Source organism: Setaria viridis, chromosome 6 (genome assembly GCF_005286985.2).
Source record: "Setaria viridis chromosome 6, Setaria_viridis_v4.0, whole genome shotgun sequence".
Classification (NCBI taxonomy): Eukaryota; Viridiplantae; Streptophyta; class Magnoliopsida; order Poales; family Poaceae; genus Setaria; species Setaria viridis.
The window spans coordinates 36,329,514-36,356,361 of record NC_048268.2 but is presented as its reverse complement, the minus strand read 5'-3'; the positions used below and the strand labels follow the sequence as shown (position 1 = coordinate 36,356,361).

General features: G+C 45.8%; 4 protein-coding genes across 9 annotated transcripts; 2 read left to right on the top strand and 2 right to left on the bottom strand.

Moving 5' to 3' along the window:
- Window positions 1-355: 355 nt before the first annotated feature.
- On the top strand, window positions 356-7,945 carry LOC140223035 (uncharacterized). 4 transcript variants are annotated; one of them, XM_072294339.1, is made up of 8 exons: window positions 356-612; window positions 2,167-2,278; window positions 2,570-2,663; window positions 4,256-4,348; window positions 6,253-6,365; window positions 6,798-7,152; window positions 7,366-7,462; window positions 7,584-7,945. In XM_072294339.1, exons 1-8 carry the CDS (start codon window positions 458-460, stop codon window positions 7,594-7,596), a joined length of 1,032 nt encoding a protein of 343 aa, XP_072150440.1. In that variant the 5' UTR covers window positions 356-457; the 3' UTR covers window positions 7,597-7,945. The 4 variants fall into 4 exon arrangements, with proteins under 4 accessions (XP_072150440.1, XP_072150439.1, XP_072150438.1 ...); XM_072294338.1 differs by having other exon boundaries at window positions 357-612; window positions 7,366-7,476; XM_072294337.1 differs by having other exon boundaries at window positions 358-612; window positions 7,366-7,482.
- A 381-nt stretch (window positions 7,946-8,326) lies between these two features.
- LOC117859625 (uncharacterized) lies at window positions 8,327-11,430 on the bottom strand. 2 transcript variants are annotated; one of them, XM_034742779.2, is made up of 10 exons: window positions 11,326-11,430; window positions 10,975-11,221; window positions 10,732-10,890; window positions 10,434-10,481; window positions 10,269-10,331; window positions 10,024-10,116; window positions 9,788-9,931; window positions 9,244-9,351; window positions 8,740-8,791; window positions 8,327-8,662 (listed from the first exon to the last, which is right to left on the bottom strand). In XM_034742779.2, the coding sequence occupies exons 2-10, from the start codon at window positions 11,077-11,079 to the stop codon at window positions 8,625-8,627; spliced, it is 810 nt and encodes a 269-aa protein (XP_034598670.1). In that variant the 5' UTR covers window positions 11,080-11,221; window positions 11,326-11,430; the 3' UTR covers window positions 8,327-8,624. The 2 variants fall into 2 exon arrangements, with proteins under 2 accessions (XP_034598670.1, XP_034598669.1); XM_034742778.2 differs by having other exon boundaries at window positions 10,975-11,418.
- A 140-nt stretch (window positions 11,431-11,570) lies between these two features.
- LOC117859623 (mediator of RNA polymerase II transcription subunit 15a) lies at window positions 11,571-20,550 on the top strand. 2 transcript variants are annotated; one of them, XM_034742776.2, is made up of 10 exons: window positions 11,571-11,952; window positions 13,508-13,619; window positions 13,911-14,025; window positions 14,833-16,089; window positions 16,678-16,748; window positions 17,180-18,625; window positions 19,107-19,448; window positions 19,619-19,813; window positions 19,913-20,001; window positions 20,108-20,550. In XM_034742776.2, exons 1-10 carry the CDS (start codon window positions 11,798-11,800, stop codon window positions 20,307-20,309), a joined length of 3,984 nt encoding a protein of 1,327 aa, XP_034598667.1. In that variant the 5' UTR covers window positions 11,571-11,797; the 3' UTR covers window positions 20,310-20,550. The 2 variants fall into 2 exon arrangements, with proteins under 2 accessions (XP_034598667.1, XP_034598665.1); XM_034742774.2 differs by having other exon boundaries at window positions 20,105-20,550.
- Window positions 20,551-22,963: 2,413 nt separating this feature from the next.
- On the bottom strand, window positions 22,964-25,316 carry LOC117859624 (putative kinase-like protein TMKL1). Its single transcript, XM_034742777.2, has one exon. The coding sequence runs from the start codon at window positions 25,171-25,173 to the stop codon at window positions 23,203-23,205; it is 1,971 nt and encodes a 656-aa protein (XP_034598668.1). The 5' UTR covers window positions 25,174-25,316; the 3' UTR covers window positions 22,964-23,202.
- Between the last annotated feature and the right edge of the window lie 1,532 nt (window positions 25,317-26,848).

Here is a 26,848-nt window from a genome sequence, read left to right as displayed (position 1 = left end):
CTTCACGCATATCAAAAGCAACCATGCTTTACATTTCTGGTCCATCTGACATTGAATCCAGTTAAAGGGGTTCTAGCAGCAAGTTATGCTTTAGGACGCGCTTGGGAGCGCTCCTTGCCGAGCACTTCGCGTGTGGGGCTGAAGTTGGAGCTGGAACCGCGGAGCTACTTTTTTGAGCTCCGCCATGCAGCCCAAAAACGGCTCCTGCTTCCTCTTGCCGATGCTCGGAAGCGGCTCCTTCGGCGTGGCCATTTGGTGCGACTTCGGCTTCTTCGTGTTGGAGCGAACGTGCGGAGGCGCAGCCGGAGTGCTCCTGGCCCTTGGCCCTTGCTTAAGAGGTTTTCAGATGGCTGCTGAAAAGCTCCACTGCTGACTATTAAATAAAAGTTAGGCCTTAACCTCCATTCCTCTCCTGCCTGCTGGCTCTTGCTTGTCTGAGGGGAAAGGGTCGCAATCCATGGACGGCGCCGCCAACTGGCGCCCCACGCAGGGTGCCGATCCTGCGGCCGTCGCTGCCGCCGGTGGCGTCGACCCTAACGCCGCCGCCCCCGCCGGAGGCGACTGGCGCACCCAGCTCCAGCCCGAGGCCCGCAGCAGGATCGTCAATAAGATGTGCGTCCACTCCCTCTTCCTTCCCTTCCCCTCCCCCTCTCTGACGGGAAGAAATTTCAGTTGCTCTGCTTTCGCCATGGCGGCTCCTTTTACGATTCGATCGATCCGTCGACACCTTCCCCCCTCTTCTAATTTCTAATTAGATGCGCGGATGCTATCATGCTACTAGGTTAGGGTTTGCTGATCCATCTGTGCGCATGGGCCTACTGATTTATCTGCCAATTTCTACAAATCGCATCGTCTGTTACCTCGCGGATCGCTCACCCGTATCCCGTGATAGAGGGGTATCGTGATATCCAATCCATCATCCTATCTAGATTACACATCTCTACACCGATTATCAAAATCGAAAGCAGAAACTACTTGTTCGCTTGCTACAAGATATACACAAATAGAATCACTACAAGGTCATGTCTGCACGATAGACACACGCAGGGAACTTAAGAGCCATGACCAACGCTGGTTGCTTGCGCTTGGCCATTTGGGTTATTTTTGTTTGAACCAACAAATTAATTGCACACCTAGCTCACTTGCCATCTCAGCTAATTGACCGGCAATTACATAAGTCACAAAAGATGGTCTCAAAGTTCCAAAATTTTGCTGGACCTGAGTATTCTTCCTTTCTGGAGCTGCAACAGTATCATCTTCCTATCATGCAATCCTACAGCACTGAATCCATGCAAAATTTGACTTAACTTTTGCTGCGCAAAATCCTGTTGCATCGAATCCAAGCAAAATAAGACATAGCTTTGGCTGTTTCATCTTTTCATTTATAACAGGCAAAAAAAATCTCACTGGCGCTTAGCTGGCTCTTAACCTTACAAAGCTATTTAAGCATCCACAAAATAGGACATCAGAGGTAGGCGCTTAATGGTGTAGCATTTATTGTCTCTCCTTAAGCGTCTCGATAAGAGCCGTTATATTGTATGCCCTTAACTGCATAACAAAGATTCTGCTGATGTCCCCTGCACACGGCAACAGCTCATATTTCCCCCCTCGAACATGGGAGGAGACATTCCCATTCGTTTGATTCTTTCTAGGTTGGGGTGCACGGCAACAACTCATGATGTGATGAAAAAAAGTTCAAAAATTATTATTATGTCATGTATAAGCTTGCCGCTTGAAGGGTGAGCCTGGCGCAGTGGTAGCCTCCACTTTGTGTCCTGAGATCCTTTGGTCAAATCATCCTCCTTACAAAATAAGCAAGGTAAAGCTGCCTAGAACTAGACCCCCGCCCTGTGTGGGAGCTTTCAGCATTGGGCATGCCGCCAGTACAGGTGACAACACATGATGTGAGACAAAAATATAAATGTCCGTTACCCCCAACTACTTATTCTGTCATGTATATGCCTACCACTTAAATTTGTCCATTTTACTTGTTCAACCTTATGTCTGTGCGTTAGTTGTCCACAAATTCCATCCCACTTTTACCACTAGCCTGTGTACATATGCTGGGCTTTTGACCTACTAGTTTGTTCAAGACTTCTTAGATGGTAGTCAAACACATTTCTTAGTATATCTCTCAATGTATCACATCTTTCATTATTTGTGTAGAATGGAGACTCTAAAGAAGCATCTGCCAGTATCAGTGCCTGAGGGGCTGAGTGAGCTTCAAAAAATTGCTGTGCGGTTTGAAGAGAAAATTTATACTGCAGCCACCAACCAGGTACTTTTAACCTAACTCTACAACCTTCCACATGAAGAGTCAGAACTTTTTTGTCATGAGGTTGGGTTAATGATATCTATGAACAATCTGAAAAGCTTTTAGGTCATTTTTTAGATGCTCATTATAGAATCTGTTTATCATCCTCACAAAGATGATGGAGCAATGCATGTATACTATGCTAACCATACTAGGCCACTGTCGCACTAACATATTACGGCCCATGCACAAACACTAATTAATTGTATTAATGCAAAGCTACATCTTAAGTCCTTATTCTTTTCTATCATCCAGTCTGATTATTTGCGGAAGATTTCTCTGAAAATGCTGTCTATGGAGAACCCTGGAAATGCTCAAGTGATTCCAAATCAAAACCCCCCCGGTCCAGGTACCATACACTGATAGACAGCAGGCCCCTTTCTTGTGTTGTTGATGTATTTGCTTCTTAAAAACTTGATCATGAGCAAGATATTTGCGCAATAAATTTGCTTTCCATGTTAAGATAGCTTTGCTTCTCACCGGATGAGTGCATGTTTTGTACTTTCACATGTAACCTAATTTGTTTGCATTTGCATCTTCATGGTTTATTTTATTATTATCGCATTATCTTTTGAGGGATAAATCTTATTATTGATAATTCCATGGGTTATTCCAATTTTAGGGCCTGTTTGCATGTCGTAGTTTAAGAAAAACTATGGTATCAAGAAACTGTAGTTTTATAAACCAAAGGCATGCAGAACCTTGGCTAATGTAACATCCGCAAAATCACCAACTAAAATCACCCGTTAAAAATCACTTTCAAAATCTTTTATCGTTGAGCTTCCGAAAATCCAAACTCTTCCCGGCGATTTCGCTATCCCGGCACCCAAGCCGACACCATCCTTTTATCCTCTCCCGTAATTCTCGCCGCGTGCCGGTCAACAGACCGCCGCGCGTGCTCCGACCGCGTGCCGCGATCGCCGCCGGTTTCCCCTTATCGTTTTCTCCTTTTCCCCCTCTTTTCTTTTTCTTTTTCTCCTTCTCTTTCTTCTTCTTTCTTCTTCCTCCTTCCTTTTTCTCTCTCCTCCTTTCTTCTTCCTGGCGCACGCAACCCCGGCGCCATTACTCCTCCCGGCGCCCACTTCCCCTGCCGGCGTGCCCCTGCGCTGCCCACGCCGGCCCCGTCCCGTGCCTACCGCGGCGCCGCCCCGGCGCCCGTCCCCCACCGCCGGCACCACGGTCACCAGAGCCCCTACCGCCACCGGCTGCCGCCCGGAGCCCACCTCGCCGGCTATAAAAGGGGGCCATCCCAACCGCCCCTCTCCCAAGCCGTGCCACACCCCATCCATCCACCCGCTGCCTTGCTCCCTCCCTCACCAAGCACCACCGCCACCCGTGCGCCGCCGCCTGTGTCGCTCTTTCCGTGCGCCGCCGCCACCCGAGCCACCACCGGCCGCCCCCTCTCCCTCTCCAACTCCAGGTAAGGGGCAAAATGGAGCCCCCTCCACTTCCTCCACCCCCCTCCGCCCACGGCTCGCCGCCGGTGAGCCCGGCCGGCCAGCCAACTCCCCCACTCCCCTCTCTCTGTTCCTGGGAGAAGAAAAGGGGAAAATTCCCTAAAATTCCGATCTGACCCCCTCTTTCTTCCTATTCGCAAACGAGTCCCTCCACCACTCTCAAGAGATCCTCACAGATCAGCCCCTCCACTCTCGAAGATATTTACCAATAGGCCCCTAGTTTCTCGCGGTTTAGTCCTAAACTCCTTTTTAAGCCCCTAATCCATGTTTAACTCGTTATTTCATGCGCCAAACTTCCTCCAATTACTCCCAAATTCGACCACGTCATCCTCCAGTATACTTCCGCCGATCCATATCCAAATTTCCCAAAAATACTCATCCTACCTATTTTTCGTTCGCGTTTTCTGTTCGGAGCTCAACGGGTAAAAGCCGATTTTCTTTTATTTATTTGTGTGCCCGTTTGTGTGTGCCGTAAATCGCGGAGTACCCGAGGAGGAGCACGAGGAGGAGTTTGACCGCGAGCCCGAGCCCGAGGACCAGCAGCACGAGCCGGAGCTCCCGGAAGGCTTTGAAGACGGCAAGTCCAATCTCATCCTTTGATGCATATTCAATTCCTAGTTTTTCAAACACAACCTATTGGCCTGTTTTATAAAATGCATATTGTTCGATTGCAAGACATGGTTGGATAGCTACCCCTTGATTGTTACGATCATTCATTATTGTCCTATGTTTATCTCTAAATATGACTTGCTCTGTTTAGATGATAACTACTGCTAGAATGCTTAGGAATTCGTTACTCAACTTCAATCATTATTACGATGGTTTATTTGGAGAATAAATGTGTGTGTGTTCAAATGGGAAAATGGGTTTCCGGGTTCAAAGGCAAGGAATGTGTAGATGAGATGGATGGGTGTTTCTTGTGTGAAATGCCAGATCGTTGTGCTCGTACCTTAGTGGTTGAGCAAAGTTGGGAGATATCCATCTTGTCATGGTTAAAGACCGAGTTGATGTGTCATCTTGCCTAATTCCACCATCGTGCAACCACTCGACCGTTGTATGGGCAACGGCTTAACATAAATCCCACTAGCTGAACTGTTAGTCTTCGGGTGTGCTGGTGAGCAACGGGAGCCCATGGAAAAGGAGTAAGATCTTGGTGACTTAGGTCCCGGTTACGGCCTCGTGGATGAGTCGTTAACCCATTGGGTGCTTCCGTGTGGACTAGTCAGTCTTAGCTAAGGTGAGTAATGGCTTTGTTAGGATCGCACTAGCACTAAAGTGATCGTGCTGTGGTACTCTACTTGTGGGAAAAGTGTACAACCTCTGCAGAGTTAAAACCTATCCGGGTAGCCGTGTCCACGGTATTGGACGAGTTACGACTTGGTCACATAACTAGCACTTGGGAATGGATGGTTTCATGGTGTGTGTGTTGGATTTTGGAAGTGTCCGGCAGTTGTGCCGTGAGCTATGGCGGACGGGGAGTCTGATAGCAATAAAATTTGGATCCTTTGTGTAGGATCAACCCCGCTCAATGTTTCGGTTACTAAAGAAAAGCTTTGCAAAAACTCTTTCGAAAACAAACTCGTGCATGTGTTGAAAATCTAGCTTTATTGCAAATGAACCTTAGCCTATCCTTGTTATATCATGTGCATATACTTGATTGTTACCCCCTCCGTGGATGGGGTTGGACTTGTTGAGTACTTTTGTACTCACCCTTGCTTCGTTGTTACAGAGGAAAACCCGGACTTTCATCGCCGAGGAGTTTGAGTAGGAGGTTGTGTCCGCACCCAACGCTGTCTGTGGTGTTGGCCTCCGCAAGATGCTTCTGCTGCCGTGTAATCCCGAGTGCTGTCTTTTGGCAGTCGCTTGGTTAGCCGCTGTTATTAATTTGCTTCTTATCGCTACGTGGCTTTCACGCCCGCTCCCTCGGGAGTTGTACGACAACTGAATTATCTGTTGAATAAATGTGCTATCAGCCTCCTGGGACTGATATTTGCAACATATTTAATCTCTACTTATGTGGGGACGCTTCAGCTAACCCCCAAAAAATGTCCCAAGTGGATTTTCGAAAAATGGCTATATATTTCACATGCTGTAGTTTAGCTAGAAGGTTTGTTGCATCCAAACACCTAATAGTTTTCCGAAACCAGAGTATTTTGCAAAAGCGGTATATTTTTCCAATACTCCAAAAATATTTTGCATCCTAACAGGGCTTTAGATGTTACTCATTACTTAATGGTGTGTAAAGTGATGCACATGCATTCTGAATGATTATACCATGGTAATTTTCTTTTGAGAATTGAGATACCAATCTGTGGCTCAGCTCCTAATTGTTTTCAGTATGCTTGTCTTTCTTCTCCAGAAAATGCAGCTCACTTTATCGATTTTTATTTCTGTAATATTTTGCATTGGTTGCTTCTGTGTTCTTGTTGCAATTTGAAGTAAGCGTTCCTTGTCTGAACGATGGTATATTTTCTAAAACAGCACCTGGCCTTCCTCCACAAGGCACTAATCCAGCACAATCATCAGTTATCCCGTTGATGTCTCAAACTGGTCAGACAGGTGCAGGTGATTTGCAAGAGGAGTTATATCAAATGGTAAAGCATGTTACATTCCCATTAGCATTGTCAAGCTTTTAACTTGCACCTTTCTAATGTTTGTTAACAAAGAGTGCCAGGAATAGGTTCGAGATTCAACTGATTGAGATCGATACAAGATGTAATAACTGACATCGTTGAGTATTAAAATGTTAGGATTTTCACTTCCTGCCCGTCCCTAAATTCCTTTTGCTGCTTTCCTTTTGGTCTCAATATTTCCTTGATCATTAATTTTTAATATAATTTGCAAAAAAAAATTATTCCTTCAATGGATGCCGTAGTTTCTTTTTTGTGCCAGCCATGCTTGTATTTGCGACCGGATGTCATTTGTGTAACTTAATGGAAAGTCTTGCTCTATTCAGTTTTTAAGCTTTTGTCGATATGTGTAGCCTTGGCAATCAATTTATTATTTTTTCGTTTATTATTGCACAGATTAAGAGCTTAAAAGACCAGTACTTTGCAGAACTCAATGATTTGTACAATAAAGTATCTATGAAGATACAACATGTTGACAACCACATGCCAGCTCAAAAGTCATCAGACCAGTATGAAGAGATGAATAGCTTTAAAGCATTGTTGGAGCGCACATTGTATTTCCTGCAAGTTAACAAGAGCAGCATTCAGCCTGGTTTTAGAGAAAAAATCCCTATATACGAGAGGCAAATTGTCAATATCCTAAATGCTCAAAGAAGGAAGCCTGTGCCAGCACCAGGACAGCAACAGTTTCAGCAATCTGGTGGGCAAGCTTCTGGCTCTAACATTTCACAGCAACACCAGACTTCCCAAGGTTTGCAGCAAGAAATATTTGCAAGTTGTTTGCATTTGGATCTTCACTGTTTATTCACCATCGCTGCATCGCTGTATCTTTTCAAGGATCAATTTTGTTATCGCTGATTTCATGGACTATGACAGCCAGATGTTATTTAATGGCGTGTGAAGTGATGCACATGTACTGTATATGGTTATACATCGCAGTTTTCATGGTTGACGGTTCCTGCAGGTAGCAGCAGCAAAGGGAAGATGGGAAAGAAGCTGAGATGCCATTTCTGCAAGAAAGGTGGTCATTTCAAGAAGGACTGCCCCAAGAAGAAAAAATGGTTCGAAGAGAAATGTATATGTAATTTTCTTATATTCTTGGAATCAAATCTCATTATAGGTCATAATAATACCTAGTGGCTAGATTTTGGTACTGCTGCTCATGTTTTGAACGTTGTGCAGGAATTGCTTATGATCCAACCCATAAGCGGACCTAAAATACATGGGAATGGAGTGAAGGCACTGAATTGAATGGATCGGGACTTGTGAATAATCCTTGACATTGGTCTGTGCTTTTAGAGCTAAAAGGGTGTCTTTATGTTTTTGAATGTTCTAGAAATCTTATGTCTATGAAAAAGTTGGATGTACTAAGTTTTAAGTCTGTGGATATAGACATTGTGGTCTCTTATATAAGAATTAAGTATAGTTATAGTTCTGGTACTTCGATTGATGGTTTATACCGTTTCAACCTTGATATTTTTCAAAACTCCTCTTTCATGCTGAACACATTTATTCAATAAATGTAATACACATAATGAGCTGAAGGCTTTCTTGTGGCATAAGAGATTGGGCAACATTACCCAATTCATGATTTTATTCACTTGCATGTACATGTGGATAACATTAAGGGCAAGTAAACTTCACGCATATCAAAAGCAACCATGCTTATTACATTTATGGTCCATCTGACATTTCTTTTTGTGAAAAATATTTAATTTTCGTTACTGATGGCTTCCTTGTTGCATAAAGACTCTCAAGCCACTAGTACTTGAGAGTTGTTCATTGTTAAGTGGAAAAGGTAGCTTGATAGATAGTTTTTGTTTCCTCACACGTAAACGCTCTGTGTTTTATTTAGGCTTCAGATTTGAAGGACCACGTACACAGTATCACCTCCGCGAAACAAGTAACCAACCAACAAACAGAAAGGAGTAACAGACACTTCTGGTCTACCTCTTCATTCTGCTAGTAACACTATTTCGAATACAAACATTGCACATTAGCAAACACTGGTCCTTGACAGTTCAACTATTGCACTACACAAGAGTTGAGAGAATTAGATTTCCTAGGAATGTACTCAAAAATATCTCAACTCATGATATATCAAATTCACAATAACTGCTGTGTTGTCTCATTGTTTTGTCAATGGAAACTGAAGAAATGTAACGTAGCTTCAGTCTTAGCACCTGAGCAATGCACAAACCACACCGGAGCATAGCAAAAATGCTAGCATGAAAAGTTTGATTGCTCTTGAACTTCACCAACTGTAGAGACAAGAAATCAGGTCTGATACAAATGGCATAGTAGCTAACAATTCGCAAGGGTACACATCAACTCATACCAGGAAGTTCAACTGCAAAGTTAGCTTGAGCATCAGCAGCTGAGTTGAATTCCTGCGTAAGAAACAAGGCAGCATGAATGACACGGGTACCACCATTTTAGCTGCCAGCCCCCGTCCTTTTCTGAGAGGGAGGGGCTGTTGGACCAACATTTAATCCAGTTAAAGGGGGTTCTAGCAGCAAGTTATGCTTTACTGAAGAGCTTTCCAGATGGCTGCTGAAAAGCACCACTGCTGACTATTAAATAAAAGTTAGGCCTTATCAAACATAGAGATGCCAATCTAAATGTTCAGATTTTAATTCTAAAAGATGGTTACATGTTAGACAGATAGAGGAAATTGCTGCAATAAATATGTTAAGACTTCACTGAAACAATCTGAAGAAATCATGCAGTGATTTTGTGTCGCTTGTCACGTGCAGTGCATGCAAATGCCAAACCACAAAGCTGGCTGGTCTAATAGAAAATTGAACATGGTCAGAAGACAGAGGAAAAATCTGATACCTACCCTCAAAACATGCCTGATTTGAAATAACTGAAATGTCCCTTTTAGCTCCTTAACTTTCTTGCACAAGCCAACCATATTATCATTCCTAGCACGCCAGAGATCTTGGACCTGATCCAGAAAGCCCAATGTGTTACTTTTGTCAAGAAAAAGATGATCATTACTACAGTTTCCAGCTGCCAAGAAGCTCTCCTGAGAGCTCTAAAAACTAGGTTTCAAAAGGTTTTGTTTGCATTGAGCTGGCTTTAATTTAACGAGACCAGATTTGAACAAGGGCTGCTTGAACAGAAGAACATGTACTTTGGCGTGTTGGATTAAAAAGAACCATATCATAAAAGAAGACAGAAGAAAACTGTATGGCCAAATCACATTCGAGGTAAGAAATGAAGCCTGAAAAGGACCCAGTTTGAATTTTCCATTCCTCCACAAATTTAACACTTTAGAGAAATTTGAGAGTCAGTACAAACTTGTTGCACAACACTAAATGCCTATTGATAGTTCATAGTAGAACATCAAGCTAAGAAATAGCAAGGCTATCACCACTCACCTGGTTACAGACAAGCTTAGAATCGCCTTGAGCACGAATATACTTGAATCCTTTCTTGGCCGCATATTTCAGCCCTAGGATCAGTGCACGATATTCAGCAGCGTTGTTGGTTGCAATACCCAGACCCTCACGTAGTTGAGCAATCTTCAGTAAAAACCATAACACGGTAACCAGCTAGGCATGGTAATTGAATATCAATAGAACACTACAGCCTAGCTACCAGTTGCACGACATACCACAGAACCATCTAACCGCTTTATTATTGCACCAGCACCTGCTTTCCCAGGATTCCCCTTTGAAGCACCATCAAATTCAAGAATACAAGAGAGCTGCAAAGAAGGGTCAAACCTTCTAATGAGGAAAGTTCATGTATCATAACAGCAAAGATAAGTTGCAGATATACATGCTAGTATGATACCATAACTACAGAAACGAACCAAGAAACAATGCGCGGAGCGCACATTGCACTATTCATACTCACATGACTATCAGGTAATTGTTCCTGCTCATCAACTTTGGGATGCTTCTTCGATGGTCCAGTTTCCTTGAGAAAATGATTTTTGGTGTGAGTAAATAAGACAAAGAGAGGTGACTTCTGAATGGATAAATTATTCACACTTATTGTGACAAAGATAATGCTACTCACAATCTCGTGTGACCTTTTCAAAGTTGAGGATGCAGTCCCATCAGGTTGCTGAAATCACAATAAGTTAAGTTGAACAATCAACACTCTACGAAAATGGGAATGTTACGGGCAGATGCAAAGTCAAGTAGTAAAATTGAATACCCTGCCTAGAAATAAGTGATAGGAATCTGGTCCAGCTAGTAAAAGACTAAGGATGAAAGCCTAATTACATGTTAGCAAGCAAAATTGATGGACAGTAGCATTGTAGAATTCTTCACAGAGAGTGGCACTGTCTGAAGCAGCCGGTTGTTTGCGTTACCTGGAAAGGGCAGGGCACTAGATCGTCGAACAATTCATCTCGTACATCTGCTGCGTCAATGGCGTAGAGGGCGTTCCTTAGCCCGCGCGCAGCGAGATATTCCTCGGTGTCTTTAAGCAGAGAGTAGCCTTTGAAGACAGTGACAGAAGGGTCGCAAACCTAGCAGCAGCAGCAGCAGCAAGAAGCAAGCATTAGCATTCAGCAAGGAAAGGAAGTAGCTGGAGGGAAGTCGAAGGTAGATACCGAATTGCTGACTTGAGCTTGGCATTCGCTGAGGGTCTTGTAGATACCGATGACGTCCCCCTTGCGGACGACGTAGAAGGGCTCGCCGGCGGCAGAGGAGTCCATTGGCGTCTTTGCGGCGGATCTCTTGGTGGAGCGCCGGGAGGAGGAGGAGGAGGAGAAGCGTACGGGCGGCTGCGGGATGGAAGGCGGCGGCACGGGAGGCCTGAGAGCCAAGAAGAGGGGGTAGTGCCTCCTCCACGCCGCTCTGGAAATCAGCAGTCCACGGAAGAAAGAAGAGCAACTCCGAATCACCATTAGAGAGGCGGAGGAGAAGCACGGGACGGCGGCCGGGGCAGAGCTGGGGCTTACCAACCGCCGCCGCGCGGGTGCAGGCGCTCCGCTTCCTCCTCCGCGACGAGACACGGCGACGCGGACGGGGCGATAGAGTTGGGCCAGACAGACGACTGCTTCTGCTTGATGGAATGGGTTCTCTTCTTCTAGCCCACCAAGTAAGTTACGGGCCTTTTTTAAGAGAGTGAAGGGCCAAAGCCCGCCCATGGAACGTAATGGGCCAAATACCAGACTTCTTTTAAGAGAAACAAGACAGACAGAAGAGGAGAAGCGGAGGCCGACGGTCATCTTCCTCGCCGTCTCGCGTGTTGGCTTTCCTCAATTTCTTCGCACGCAAGCAGGGTGGAATCCTCGATTCCTCCTCCTGCCTGCTGGCTGCTGCTTGTCTGAGCAACCGGAGGGGAGGTGATCCTTGGTCGCCCAGCGGATCGATCCAATCCATCCAGCAGTCAAATTTCAAGCAAGAGAGGCGGCGGCCGGGTCGCAAGCCATGGACGGCGCCGCCAACTGGCGCCCCACGCAGGGTGCCGATCCTGCGGCCGTCGCTGCCGCCGGTGGCGTCGACCCTAACGCCGCCGCCCCCGCCGGAGGCGACTGGCGCACCCAGCTCCAGCCCGAGGCCCGCAGCAGGATCGTCAATAAGATGTGCGTCCACTCCCTCTTCCTTCCCTTCCCCTCCCCCTCTCTGACGGGAAGAAATTTCAGTTGCTCTGCTTTCGCCATGGCGGCTCCTTTTACGATTCGATCGATCCGTCGACACCTTCCCCCCTCTTCTAATTTCTAATTAGATGCGCGGATGCTATCATGCTACTAGGTTAGGGTTTGCTGATCCATCTGTGCGCATGGGCCTACTGATTTATCTGCCAATTTCTACAAATCACATCGTCTGTTACCTCGCGGATCGCTCACCCGTATCCCGTGATAGAGGGGTATCGTGATATCCAATCCATCATCCTATCTAGATTACACATCTCTACACCGATTATCAAAATCGAAAGCAGAAACTACTTGTTCGCTTGCTACAAGATATACACAAATAGAATCACTACAAGGTCATGTCTGCACGATAGACACACGCAGGGAACTTAAGAGCCATGACCAACGCTGGTTGCTTGCGCTTGGCCATTTGGGTTATTTTTGTTTGAACCAACAAATTAATTGCACACCTAGCTCACTTGCCATCTCAGCTAATTGACCGGCAATTACATAAGTCACAAAAGATGGTCTCAAAGTTCCAAAATTTTGCTGGACTTGAGTATTCTTCCTTTCTGGAGCTGCAACAGTATCATTATCCTATCATGCAATCCTACAGCACTGAATCCATGCAAAATTTGACTTAACTTTTGCTGCGCAAAATCCTGTTGCATCGAATCCAAGCAAAATAAGACATAGCTTTGGCTGTTTCATCTTTTCATTTATAACAGGCAAAAAAAAATCTCACTGGCGCTTAGCTGGCTCTTAACCTTACAAAGCTATTTAAGCATCCACAAAATAGGACATCAGAGGTAGGCGCTTAATGGTGTAGCATTTATTGTCTCTCCTTAAGCGTCTCGATAAGAGCCGTTATATTGTATGCCCTTAACTGCATAACAAAGATTCTGCTGATGTCCCCTGCACACGGCGACAGCTCATATTTTCCCCCTCGAACATGGGAGGAGACATTCCCATTCGTTTGATTCTTTCTAGGTTGGGGTGCACGGCAACAACTCATGATGTGATGAAAAAAAGTTCAAAAATTATTATTATGTCATGTATAAGCTTGCCGCTTGAAGGGTGAGCCTGGCACAGTGGTAGCCTCCACTTTGTGTCCTGAGATCCTGGGGTCAAATCATCCTCCTTACAAAATAAGCAAGGTAAAGCTGCCTAGAACTAGACCCCCACCCTGTGTGGGAGCTTTCAGCATTGGGCATGCCGCCAGTACAGGTGACAACACATGATGTGAGACAAAAATATAAATGTCCGTTACCCCCAACTACTTATTCTGTCATGTATATGCCTACCACTTAAATTTGTCCATTTTACTTGTTCAACCTTATGTCTGTGCGTTAGTTGTCCACAAATTCCATCCCACTTTTACCACTAGCCTGTGTACATATGCTGGGCTTTTGACCTACTAGTTTGTTCAAGACTTCTTAGATGGTAGTCAAACACATTTCTTAGTATATCTCTCAATGTATCACATCTTTCATTATTTGTGTAGAATGGAGACTCTAAAGAAGCATCTGCCAGTATCAGTGCCTGAGGGGCTGAGTGAGCTTCAAAAAATTGCTGTGCGGTTTGAAGAGAAAATTTATACTGCAGCCACCAACCAGGTACTTTTAACCTAACTCTACAACCTTCCACATGAAGAGTCAGAACTTTTTTGTCATGAGGTTGGGTTAATGATATCTATGAACAATCTGAAAAGCTTTTAGGTCATTTTTTAGATGCTCATTATAGAATCTGTTTATCATCCTCACAAAGATGATGGAGCAATGCATGTATACTATGCTAACCATACTAGGCCACTGTCGCACTAACATATTACGGCCCATGCACAAACACTAATTAATTGTATTAATGCAAAGCTACATCTTAAGTCCTTATTCTTTTCTATCATCCAGTCTGATTATTTGCGGAAGATTTCTCTGAAAATGCTGTCTATGGAGAGTCAGACAAAGACACAACAGAACCCTGGAAATGCTCAAGTGATTCCAAATCAAAACCCCCCCGGTCCAGGTACCATACACTGATAGACAGCAGGCCCCTTTCCTGTGTTGTTGATGTATTTGCTTCTTAAAAACTTGATCATGAGCAAGATATTTGCGCAATAAATTTGCTTTCCATGTTAAGATAGCTTTGCTTCTCACCGGATGAGTGCATGTTTTGTACTTTCACATGTAACCTAATTTGTTTGCATTTGCATCTTCATGGTTTATTTTATTATTATCGCATTATCTTTTGAGGGATAGATCTTATTATTGCTAATTCCCTGGGCTATTCCAATTTTAGGGCCTGTTTGCATGTCGTAGTTTAAGAAAAACTATGGTATCAAGAAACTGTAGTTTTATAAACCAAAGGCGTGCAGAACCTTGGCTAACCCCAAAAAAATGTCCCAAGTGGATTTTCAAAAAATGGCTATATATTTCACATGCTGTAGTTTAGCTAGAAGGTTTGTTGCATCCAAACACCTAATAGTTTTCCGAAACCAGAGTATTTTGCAAAAGCGGTATATTTTTCCAATACTCCAAAAATATTTTGCATCCTAACTGGGTTTTAGATGTTACTTATTACTTAATGGTGTGTAAAGTGATGCACATGCATTCTGAATGATTATACCATGGTAATTTTCTTTTGAGAATTGAGATACCAATCTGTGGCTCAGCTCCTAATTGCTTTCAGTATGCTTGTCTTTGTTCTCCAGAAAATGCAGCTCACTTTATCGATTTTTATTTCTGTAATATTTTGCATTGGTTGCTTCTGTGTTCTTGTTGCAATTTGAAGTAAGCGTTCCTTGTCTTAACGATGGTATATTTTCTAAAACAGCACCTGGCCTTCCTCCACAAGGCAGTAATCCAGCACAATCATCAGCTATCCCGTTGATGTCTCAGCAACAGACACGGCAGCCAAATGCTTCTGCATCTGTTCAAGGTTCTCTCCCTAGTATTGGTCAGAGCTTGCCAGGTGTCAGCCAGACATCCACGCTGCAGAACATGTCTGGCATGCCGCAAAACACCATGAACAGTGGTTTGGCACAAGGTGCTCCACAAGATATGTATGCTGCACAAAGACAAATGGCAGGTAGGCAGCAGCAGCAGCAGCAGCAGCAACAAGCACAGAATCAGTTAATTTATCAGCAGCAGAAAATTTTGATGAACCAGAAATTGCAGCAGAACTCACTTATGCAACCACACATTCAGCAGCAGCAATCTTTATTGCAGTCAACACAGATGCAATCTTCACAGCAGCCCATGATGCAAATGTCACCTGGCCTTCAGCCTGCGCAGTCCATCATTTCACAAACGCAACCCATGGCCATGCAGTCAGCTACTCAGAGTGGCATTCAACAGAATCCTTTGAACTCAGTACAATCTGTGCAATCATTACTCCAGCAGCCTACGCAATCTGTAATGAGGCAGCAGCAACATCCACAGTCCATGCACCAGCAGCCTTCTTTGCAGCAAACTCAGCAAATTCAACAGCCCAACATCCCTTTGCAACAACAGCAACCACAATTAATGGGCCAACAGTCGAATTTACAACAAAATCAGTTAATGAGTCAGCAGAATGGTGCTGGGCTTCCAGTTCAGTCAAATAATCTTTTGAATATGCAGCAGACGCAACAGATGTTGAACCAGCAATCTATGCCCTTGCACCAGTCACAACAATTAGCCCCCCAGGGAAATATGTCAAGTTTGCATCAGCAGCAGCAACAGCAGCAGCAAAATCAGCAGCAGCAGCAGCAGCAGCAGCAGCAGCTTCTTGGAACGACGCCTAATGTTTCAAACAGTCAACGAATGCATATGTTACAGCCAGCAAAGGCAATGCAGCAACCACAGCAGCAACAGCATGCTCAGCAGCCATCGATGGGTATGATGCAACCTCAGTCTCAGCAGAACCAGCTTCAGCAATCTCAACAACATATGATGTCACAGTTCCAGTCTCAGTCTAATCAACTGCAACAACAATTGGGAATGCAACAGAGGCTTCAAACTTCAGCTGGCATGCTCTTACAGCAAAATAACATTGATCAAAAGCAATATATTCAGGCTCAGAGGGGCCTTCAAGAAGTTTCATCCAGTAGTAAGTTCCTCATATACTGTCTCTGCAGTCTTTTATTATTCGATCCTTAATGATTCCCCAGACCTTTTGGGCCTTTTTTTTTCTTGAAGCTAAGGTCATGTTATGCTTTTACCATCATTTATTGCTATAGCCCTACAGATATGAACAAATCTTTTTGTCCACTTGCAGTTTTAGCCATCTTGGGGATCTGAGATTTCTTTCTGCTAACCTTACTCTCAATTAAGCCAATTTGTATGCTGCGAGAACAAGCTATAACCTGTTTTGAATAAAAAAAAATGGTGACGGCAACCATATATGCATAATTCAGATGCAGTTATACACTAGTCCATAGTGACTATCATTTTGACTAGTTTGATCTTCAGTGTTTTTTCTTCACCAAATGTGGTCCTCATTTGTGTTTGGTGTTCCCATAAATCTCTGCAATAATTTTTTTGTAATTTAATCTTTAGTTCAACATAGTGACGTCCTTTCCAGTAGTAAGCATGCAAATTTTCCACACTGTTTGCATCTAGTTTGATGTTGTACTAGGTTGCTACTTGATTGCTTGTTCATTGGTGTCTTGATTAAGTTTTGACAATTTCTATGCAGCATCTGTGGATTCCACTGCTCAAACTGGTCATACAGGGGCAGGTGATTTGCAAGAGGAGTTATATCAAATGGTAAAGCATGTTACATTCCCATTAGCATTGTCAAGCTTTTAACTTGCACCTTTCTAATGTTCGTTAACAAAGAGTGCCAGGAATAGGTTCGAGATTCAACTGATTGAGATTGATACAGGATGTTATAACTGACATTGTTGAGTATTAAAATGTTAGGATTTTCACTAACTGCCCATCCCTAAATTCCTTTTACTGCTTTCCTTTTTGTCTCAATATTTCCTTGATCATTAATTTTTAATATAATTTGCAAAAAAAAATTATTCCTTCAATGGATGCCGTAATCTCTTTTTTGTGCCAGCCATGCTTGTATTTGCGACCGGATGTCATTTGTGTAACTTAATGGAAAGTCTTGCTCTATTCAGTTTTTTGCTTTTGTCGATATGTGTAGCCTTGGCAATCAATTTATTATTTTTTCGTTTATTATTGCACAGATTAAGAGCTTAAAAGACCAGTACTTTGCAGAACTCAATGATTTGTACAATAAAATATCTATGAAGATACAACATGTTGACAACCACATGCCAGCTCAAAAGTCATCAGACCAGTATGAAAAGATGAAGAACTTTAAAGCATTGTTGGAGCGCACATTGCATTTCCTGCAAGTTAACAAGAGCAGCATTCAGCCTGGTTTTAGAGAAAAAATCCCTATATACGAGAGGCAAATTGTCAATATCCTAAATTCTCAAAGAAGGAAGCCTGTGCCAGCACCAGGACAGCAACAGTTTCAGCAACCTGGTGGGCAAGCTTCTGGCTCTAACATTTCACAGCAACACCAGAATTCCCAAGGTTTGCAGCAGCATGATAGTCATACTAATCAGATGCCTCAAGCGAGTTTGCCAAGTATGAGCACAGGAGTGCAGTCCTCTGGTGCACCTGGCATCCAGCATGTACCTGCGCCTCAAGCTACAAACTTTGGTGTTTCAACAACACAGCAAAATGTCACAAATGCACCGCAGGCGGGCTCTAATTTGGAGGGTGCCCAAGGAAATAATTTTAATCCTGTGCAGCATGGTTCAATGGGTGCTGCATTGCAACAGGGAAGCACTGGTCCCATGCAGGGTGCAATGAATGCACAGCAGCAGTCCAGTAGTAACCTGTTATCCAACAATGCGATGAGTACAATGCAACCTAATACCAATTCCATGCAAGCAAATGCAAGCTCATTGCAGCAGCTAAAGCAGCAACATCAGGAGCATCAGATTATGCAAAGTCAGCAAATGAAGCGTCAGCAGATGCTTCATCAACAGATACATCAAAAGCAATTGCATCAATCGCAGCTCCCAATACAGCAACAATTACAGAAACAACAGCAGCAAGGGCAGATGCAGGTTCCACAGCTTCATTCTGGAAATGACATGAACGAGCTAAAGGTCAGGCAAGGAGCTGCAATGAAATCTGGAATGTACCAACAGCTGGGCCAACGCAACTATTATCAGCAGATGAAACAGGGTAGTGCCTTTCCAATTTCTTCTCCACAAAACCTCCAAGCATCATCCCCACAAATTTCGCACCACTCTCCTCAGGTTGATCAGCACAATCTGTTGCAGTCTCAAATCAAGACTGGAACACCATTGCATTCAGCTAACTCACCATTTGTTCCATCTCCATCCCCACCTGTTGCCCCATCTCCTATACCAGTGGATTCAGATAAACCACTCTCCAACTTATCATCACTTACTAGTACTGGGCAGGCTGGACATCAGCAAACTTCCCTTGCACATCAATCGCAATCAATAGCCGTTAACACACCAGGCATTTCTGCGTCACCCTTGCTAGCAGAATTCACAAGTGCTGATGGAAGTCAGGCTAACGTACCTACTCAAGTTCCAACCAAATCAAATGCAGCAGAGAGGCCTCTCGACCGCTTGCTTAAAGCAGTCAGTATCTCACCAACTTCATATTTAGTTCCTTTTGACAATTAATTGTTTGATCAATATTGTTCTGAATTTTTGCTGTTGAACGTGTATGCCTATAAATATCTGAAACATACTAGCACAAAGAAAAATGAGGCTTAAAAGTTTGGCTATAGGGGTTAGATATATGCCCTTTCCCAGCAACCCCCTCTGTACCATGCTAGTTCTTCACATGATGACAATACTGCCTAGTCAAATTTCGTTCTAGTTCTTGCTCTTGAGATTTTTTGCATATCTGAAAGCATGTGGAGCATAAGTCCTTATAGTCAACCTGGTTTCTTATTATACTTCATAATCCAGATGTTTCTCTGATAGTCTGTTCTCCTTGTATGGCAATAATACACATAAGTCATTGACACCCTTTAAAATTAGTTTTATTTGATGATATATCGGGTTCTATGTTTCGTCTTATGCTTCATGTTCAACCTTTTGTGTTGCAATGCAGTTGCGAACAACACAGCGTCAGTCCCTTACTGCTGCTGTTAGCGATATAGGATCTGTCGTGAGTATGATTGACAGGATTGCTGGATCAGCACCTGGTAACGGTTCTAGAGCTGCTGTGGGTGAGGATCTTGTCGCTATGACAAAATGCCGCTTGCAAGCCAGGAACTTCATAACACATGATGGGAGTGGTACATCAAAGAAAATGAAGCGGGACACGAGTGCCATGCCTCTTAATGTGTCATCGCCTGGAAGCGTCAATGATAGCTTGAAGCAATCATATAGCATGGACACTCCTGAGCTACAATCAACTGCAACCTCACGCGTTAAGTGGCAAAAGGCTGAGGTGCAGTTCTCTGAATTTTTTTTCTAGATAAGCTACGGAGAGAATGATTTTACCAACAGTCGTTCATTAACTTGCATATTTGTATCCAAAAGGGGAAGTGCTGTTTATCTGATATCCAAATTGTTGGCTACTTGGTGTTTTGATCTCGTATCATGCGCATCGTTATGCAGGTAAACCATGCTCTAATGGAGGAGATTCAGGAGATAAACCAACAGCTCATAGATACAGAGCTCCATGTCTCCGAAGATGATGCTGAGTCATTCGCAGCTACATCTGAGGGGGCCGAAGGGATGGTCATTAGATGCACATTTACTGCTGTCGCTGTTAGCCCCAGTTTGAAATCCATGTTTGCTTCGGCTCAGATGGTGAGGCTGTCTCGTGTGCTTTCTCCTTTTCTTTTGGTTGAGGGGTCCATGCTGCCATTTGGCTGTCTCATTTTGTCGTATTTTGAAATTGCGTGGCAGAGCCCGATTCTGCCGTTGAGGTTGCTTGTTCCTGCTAGCTACCCCAAATGCTCCCCGGTGCTCCTAGACAAGTTTCCGGATGAACAAAGGTGAGTCATCGTGTGGTGTGGCATCATATATTATTGTGTATAATAGAAGGTTGTGGTTATATGTCCAAGTGACTGATCACACGGTGATGTATCGTGGCTGCAGCAGGAACTCGGATGACCTGTCTACAAAGGCCAAGTCAAAGTTCGGCATATTGCTCCGTGGTCTAGCGGAGCCCATGTCACTGCGAGAAATCGCAAGGACATGGGATGCCTGCGCCCGCAAAGTGATCGCAGAGTATGCCCAGCAAACTGGTGGAGGCAGTTTCAGCTCGAGCTATGGTTGCTGGGAAAGCTGCGTAGGCGCTTGATGACTCTGGCGGACATTGGCGATGGAGTGCATTTTATTATTAATATTATCATCGTTATTACCATAAGTATTTATACTATGTGTGGCGAGAGAGAGAGAGAGAGAGAGAGAGAGAGAGAGAGAGAGAGAGAGAGAAGGGTTGTCTGTCTGTCTGTCTGTTGTATACCACCTCCTGATGCTTGTGTGGTATTGTCAATCACAGTGTTAGCTTGATAAACCTATCTAAATTATGGTTGTGCACAGGAAGCAGTGTACAGAACGACGCTTTTGCCTGGTCAGGGTTGCCTTATGGCAGTGTGGTGGGCATATATGCTTTGCCTCCTTACAGGAGGAGATTGTTGGTAGTACTGGGATGGGATCCATGGAGGCTCAGAATGCATGTGGGCTGCCCTTGCGTATTTGCATATCATTGTGATAGATGTGACTAACTATAGTGACTAGAGATGCCTGCCTAATTAGGCTCCTGATTGGTTGGATGATTCTGGTGGATACCTCCGGATCAATCAGAACATGTACAGTAGTACGATGCTGGGCAGCATATACACTATAACTGAAAGCCATGCACCGACGGGTACTGTTAACCGCATTGCATAGTTTTCGGCATTGCTTAACAGTAACCACCAATCTGGTTCCTGTTGGCTGCAGAGGAATCTGTTGTTGTACTTGTACATGTTAGGAGCAGCAGAGACCAGATTTCAATGCTGATGCATCATCCATTGCACATATGCCTGTCTTGTCCCTCCCCAGTGCCAGAGTGCCAGCCTCTGAATCTGTATCATCATGAAAGTGGACGAACAGACATGCCAAGGAAGGCTTTGAGGTAACAGGCATCTATAATGGATTTGCACTGTGAAGCAAGCAGGGACATGTCGTCATGATTATGAAACAGAGGAATTGGGCAAGCACTAGCACGATGCAGATCAACAGATATGTACTGCTGGCTCAGCTTGCTTTGGCTTTAGAACTGAACAGTACCCTATTCTTCTTGTGCACTGGAAAACACTAGTCGTCCCGTCCCATGTCCATGGGGGAAATGAAGCTGGAGCTGGTGTCCATTTTGATTGCGTCTCCGTTGATATTCCGATCCTCCGCAGTTCTGCAGTTGGGTCACTGATGTGTAGACTGCCACCGATACACCACCTGCAAAGGATCTCATTCCGATATTCCTAGTACTAGAGTTTGGCGCGCTTCGGCGTGCCAATCTTTCACGATAGTCATTTCTCGTGCCTGATCCATGCTGGACGATTTGTCATTTCTCGTGCCTGATCCATGCTGGAGGGAGGAGGTAGGATAAAGTGGTAAATGTGTTGGCTTAATTGTTACGGGGCGGTAAATATGTAGGAGCCATTCTACAAGTAGCGCCCTCCAAAATATTCTCGGAACGGGGGGTCTTGATGCTTGGCCTGCTGTGCTGGGGCTGCAGCAACTGAACTTGAGACAGCCATGCTGCATGCCTACTTGTTCAGTCACCAGTCACCAGTTTCCTGACCAGGTACAGCTTTGAGTAGCACGCCAACGCATGCGCTGCAGGGGGTGTGAAGTTGAAAGAAGAGTGTGCAAACGGGAATGCCCAATCTGCAGCAGCAGGATCAGTGTGCAGGTCAGGCCAGAGCCAGTCAGTCCACTCCTCGTCTTCGTCTGCATCTCCAAAGCGTTAGCTTCCCCACGACGGCGATCAAATTCCTCCTACTACTAACAAGTCAAGTCAAAATTCATTAATAAACCTTATCCTTGCTTAATTTGTTCCGTAGGGACTGGTTGCCGGCCACGGTTTGCCATTTAACGCCTAAGGTTAGGTATTTACCACGTCTAAGGTTAGGTATTTGTTAAACCGTAGCTCGCCACGATCTGTGATAAAATTAGACTGTTTGGTCCATAGTCAAAGTTTGGCAAATTTACGTGGCTGCTGATTGGATAACTCCCACAAATATTCGATAAAAACTACTATACTACTTAGTTAAAATCACGGTGACATTACCTGCTCTTGTTCTCTCATGAAACAAACAACATTTCACAGCAGATTATAATTATGTTTTGATAACTGCAGATCCTGCTAAGCAGTAAGGCCCATCTTCATCTTAAGAAAAAAGAACGCAAGTTTATCATGGTCCATGGATAAGCTTTAGAAATCCACACTTCTCACAACCGCATGTCCGCATCCTTCGAAATAAAAACCAGGTACCAAATCTCACCAACGTCTTGAAGCTGATTTCATGGTTGAAGATCCAAATCATTAAGCATTGATTAGAAAAGGGGATCTAGGAGATGGCCGGGACTGCAGGTATAAGCAGGCAAGGCAGAGCAGAGGGTCGTCGTAGGCGGCGGCTGCTCACCTGACCACTCGGTCACTGCTGCGGATGACCACCATAGATGCGCGCCCGTCAACTTGACTGCTCGAGCGCTGCCGCGGGTGACCATCGTGGATGCGTGCGGCCGTCCAGTTCACCGCTCCAGCGCTGCCGTAGACGCGTGCGGGGGCAACGCTGTCTCGGGAGGGGGTGAGGACTTCCGCTTGGCGCCTCTTGTAGCCGGCGGCAGCCACGGCGCGGTGGTGACGACGGTCGACGTACGAGACAACTGCGCGCCACAGGTGGGGTGGTGGCGACCTCTGTTCGGAGGCGTGGCGATCCTAAACTTGAAGGACGAACCAAGCACTAGCCTGAACATCCGTGGCAAGCCTAACTTTAGGCGTGTAATCCAAATTGTACATACAGACATCAGACCGACTGACCTAGCATTTGCTACCTAATACTACGTACTAACAAGAAGTAGTAGTAGAGTAGTTGGATTATGATATGATGATTCATTGCACTGCAGCGACACAGCAAGCAGATCGAAGGACGACGATCCATGCATTCCAAGGACAAGGACCAGATGATGTGAAGCTTGCTTGCTTAGGCGGTGGTCGGCGTGCCGGCGTCGCTCCTGCTCTCCGTCGGGCTGTACATCGCCGACCGCGTCTGCATGCTCCTGGGCCGGGTCTCCTCCAGCTGCCGCACCACCTCCGCCATGGTCGGCCTCGCCGCCGGCACCGGCGCGCAGCACCCCATGGCCAGCTTCAGCGCCTTCACCAGCCCCTCCTCCGCGGGGCCCTTGAGCAGCTCCGCGTCCAGCACCTCCTCCAGCGCCGCCTCCTCCAGCACGGCCACCTTCACCGCCGACGGCAGGTCCGAGGTCGCCGACGGCTTCCGCCCCATGAGCAGCTCCAGCAGCAGTATCCCGAAGGCGTACACGTCCGTGCGCGCGCTGCACCGCCTCATGGACTGCAGCTCCGGCGCCTTGTAGCCGTCCGCCTTGGCCGCCGCCAGCACCGCCTCCGCCGCCGCCGGCACCAGAAGGCGGTCCAGCGCGTGCTCCGCCAGCCGCGCCACGAACAGGTCGTCCACCACCACGTTGGACGACCGCACGTTACCGTGCGCCTCGCCCTGCCCGGCGTGCAGGTACGCCAGCGCGCGCGCCGCGCCTAACGCTATCTTGTGCCGCCGCGCCCATGCCAGCGCCTCGCCGGCGCCGCCGCCGCCGCCGTGCAGGAGGTCGTGCAGCGTCCGGGCGCGCGGGAAGTGGTCGTAGACCAGCAGCTTCTCGCCGCGCCTCCCCTGGTAGAAGGCCCTGAGCGGCACGAGGTTGTGGTGGCGCGCGCGGCCGATGCGGCGCACGACGGGCGCGCAGGAGGCGGCGTCCTTGCAGCAGCCCTCCCGCAGGAGGCGCAGCTCGATGCTGCCGCCGCTGGTGCCGAGCTTGGCCTTGTAGACGGTGCAGTAGGTGGCCTTGTCCACGACCTGGCCCGTGGCGTTGAGCACCTCCTCCAGGGTGAGGTGGTCGCCGCCCTCGAAGACCACCAGGCGGCCCTCCCCGTCCTCCTCCTCCTCCTGCTGGCCTTGGGTGCTGTCGCGCCGCGTCCACCTCCCCTGGGCCCAGCCGATGGAGACCGAGGCGAGGACGACGGCGGCGGCCATGATGCCGATGACCATCCCGGCGACGCCGCGGGAGCTGAGGCCCGAGGAGGAGACGCACTGGCGCAGCGGCGGGCCGCACAGCGAAGGGTCGTTGCCCAGGAAGGAGAAGGAAGATGGTTCCGCGGCGAAGCGGGAGAAGGCCGGGGGCAGCTGGCCGGAGAAGTTATTGTAGGAGAGGTTGAGCGCCCTCAGGAGCGGCATGTCGGCAAGGGCGTCCGGGACGGGGCCCTGGAGGCGGTTGCCGCCGAGGTCGAGGCGCTGGAGGCCTCGGAATGCGGTGAGGAAGGAGGGGAAGCCACCGGAGAAGCGGTTGTCGCCGAGGTCAAGGACGCGGAGGCGGTCGCAGGTGGTGCTGGGGCCGGCGGGCGCGGGGACGGCCCCCGTGAGCGCGTTGCCGTGGAGGCGGAGGTCGGTGGCGCGGTCGCAGAGGTTCCATAGGGAGGTGGGGAGGGCGCCGGAGAGGCGGTTGTCGGAGAGGTCGAGAACGGAGAGCGCGGGCGCGTTGCCGAGGTCGAGCGGGACGGGGCCCGAGAGGTGGTTGGCGGCGAGGTAGAGGGAGTCGAGCGCGGAGAAGGCGCCGAGCTCCGGCGGGAGGGTGCCGGCGAGCGCGGCGGCGGGGAGGCGTACGGAGAGGAGGAGGAGGGCGGGGTCGGCGGCGAGGGAGAGGTTGGCGCGCGCCGCTGGGGTGTCGCAGCGGAGCGGCCGGGCGTCGGGGGTGGACCAGCGGAGGCCGCGCCAGAGGCAGAGCGGGGTGGAGGCGTTCCAGGTGGCGAGCTGGGCGTTGGGGGGGTTGCTGTTGCCCTTCCCCTGCAGCGCGGGCTTGACCTTGGTGAGGAGGAGCTCGGCGTCGGAGGAGGCGGAGGACAGCGGCAAGCACAGCAAGAGGAGGAGGCACGGAAGATGCAGCATTTCCGGGAGCTTGCTCAAGTGGAGTGCCGTGGAGTGGAGTGGAGGAGGACTGGAGGAGGGAAAGGTGATCAGGTGATGGTTGGAGTAGGCGTACGCGTGCAGGATTGCTTGCTTGCTGTGTGCGTGCGCTGCGATGCATTGGGTCCCGGGCCTGCCGTCTCCTGCGGGCTGCGGGTGCCGTTATACACCGCCGGAGGCCACAGCACTAATCAATATTCTAATGAGCCGTAATGCGTGCGTGACTAGCTGATATCATCGTGTCCTAAAAATTTCATAGACATAAAAGATTCCTAGATTGTTAACTGAATATCTAAATTAAATTTTGATTGTACTCCTATATTTCTTATGATAATATTTTTAAAATAAAACATACTTGATTATATTTGACAATTTTTTTAAAAAAAATATTTTTTAAAAATATTAAATTTGATTACTAGGAACAATTTTTTGAACACTAATAATAAATGATTGTTTCATACGAATAAAATATTAAACGTGACGAACAAATAACTATATATATATAGCGGACAAAATACGACGTGAAGAAAATATAAAACATGACATACAATTAATGCCTGGTACAACAAAAGACTGAATTATTATGAGAAAGTAAAAGAGAACGTACCTAGATTGTTAATCGAGTAACCAAATTATTTTTTTATTGCATCAAAATGTTTCAATCTTACAAATAAGACTACACATAACTTGTCCGGTGAGATTTATTTTTCAAGTATAATTATTTTCAAAAGAATTTCACATATAATTTAATATAAATAATAATTTTGGTCACTGTGAACAAATATTTGGATAACATGAACAAATGATTGTTCTATATGAACAAAATGTAAATACAATGAAAAAATGATTATATACAGTGAACAAAATATCGAATATCAAGAACAAAATTATTGTACGATACGAACAAAATATGCGAACTGACAAAATACATTTTGAATAAATACATTATGAACATAGAATAAACATTATAATCCATAAATAAATACAAATAGATAACTTTAAATATAAGTTGCGATGGGTGAATAAATAAAAACAAAACAAAACAACCATACACAACAAATAAATTATACAAACTCACCAAACAAAGATTTATACGCCTCGAACAAATTATATGACTTGTGAAATAAAATAAATACCTACTGTTTGGAGGAGAGGTTCACTAGCACTGAAATCATTTAATGGTTTGCAAAAAAATAAAATAAGAGAACCGATAAAGATAGAAAGGGTAAAAAGTAGAATAAAAAATAAAAGAATAATAGAAAATATGAGAGATAGGGAAGAAGGTGAAAACTAGATAAAGTAAGATATTAAAGAAAGAAGAGAACATAAAAAGAAAAACCATCAAGTGTTATAGTGACAAAACATAAAAAAGAAAAGATAAAAATAAGAAAAATTCTATATCTAGAACAACTCGTATGAAAATGTGATAAACAAAAATTAGGATACAAAATAACGGAAGAAAATGAACAGAAAGGGTCAAACAAAAAATAACGAAGAAAAATAAAAATGGAAGGGAGAAAAGAAACGGAAGAAAAAAAATCACGTTGACACAAGAAGAGAAAATAACGAACGGAGAAAAGGAAAAAAAGAAGGAAATGAATGGGAGAAAAAACACGTCATGAAAAAAGCGAAGGAAGAAAAAAAGGAAAAAACACCG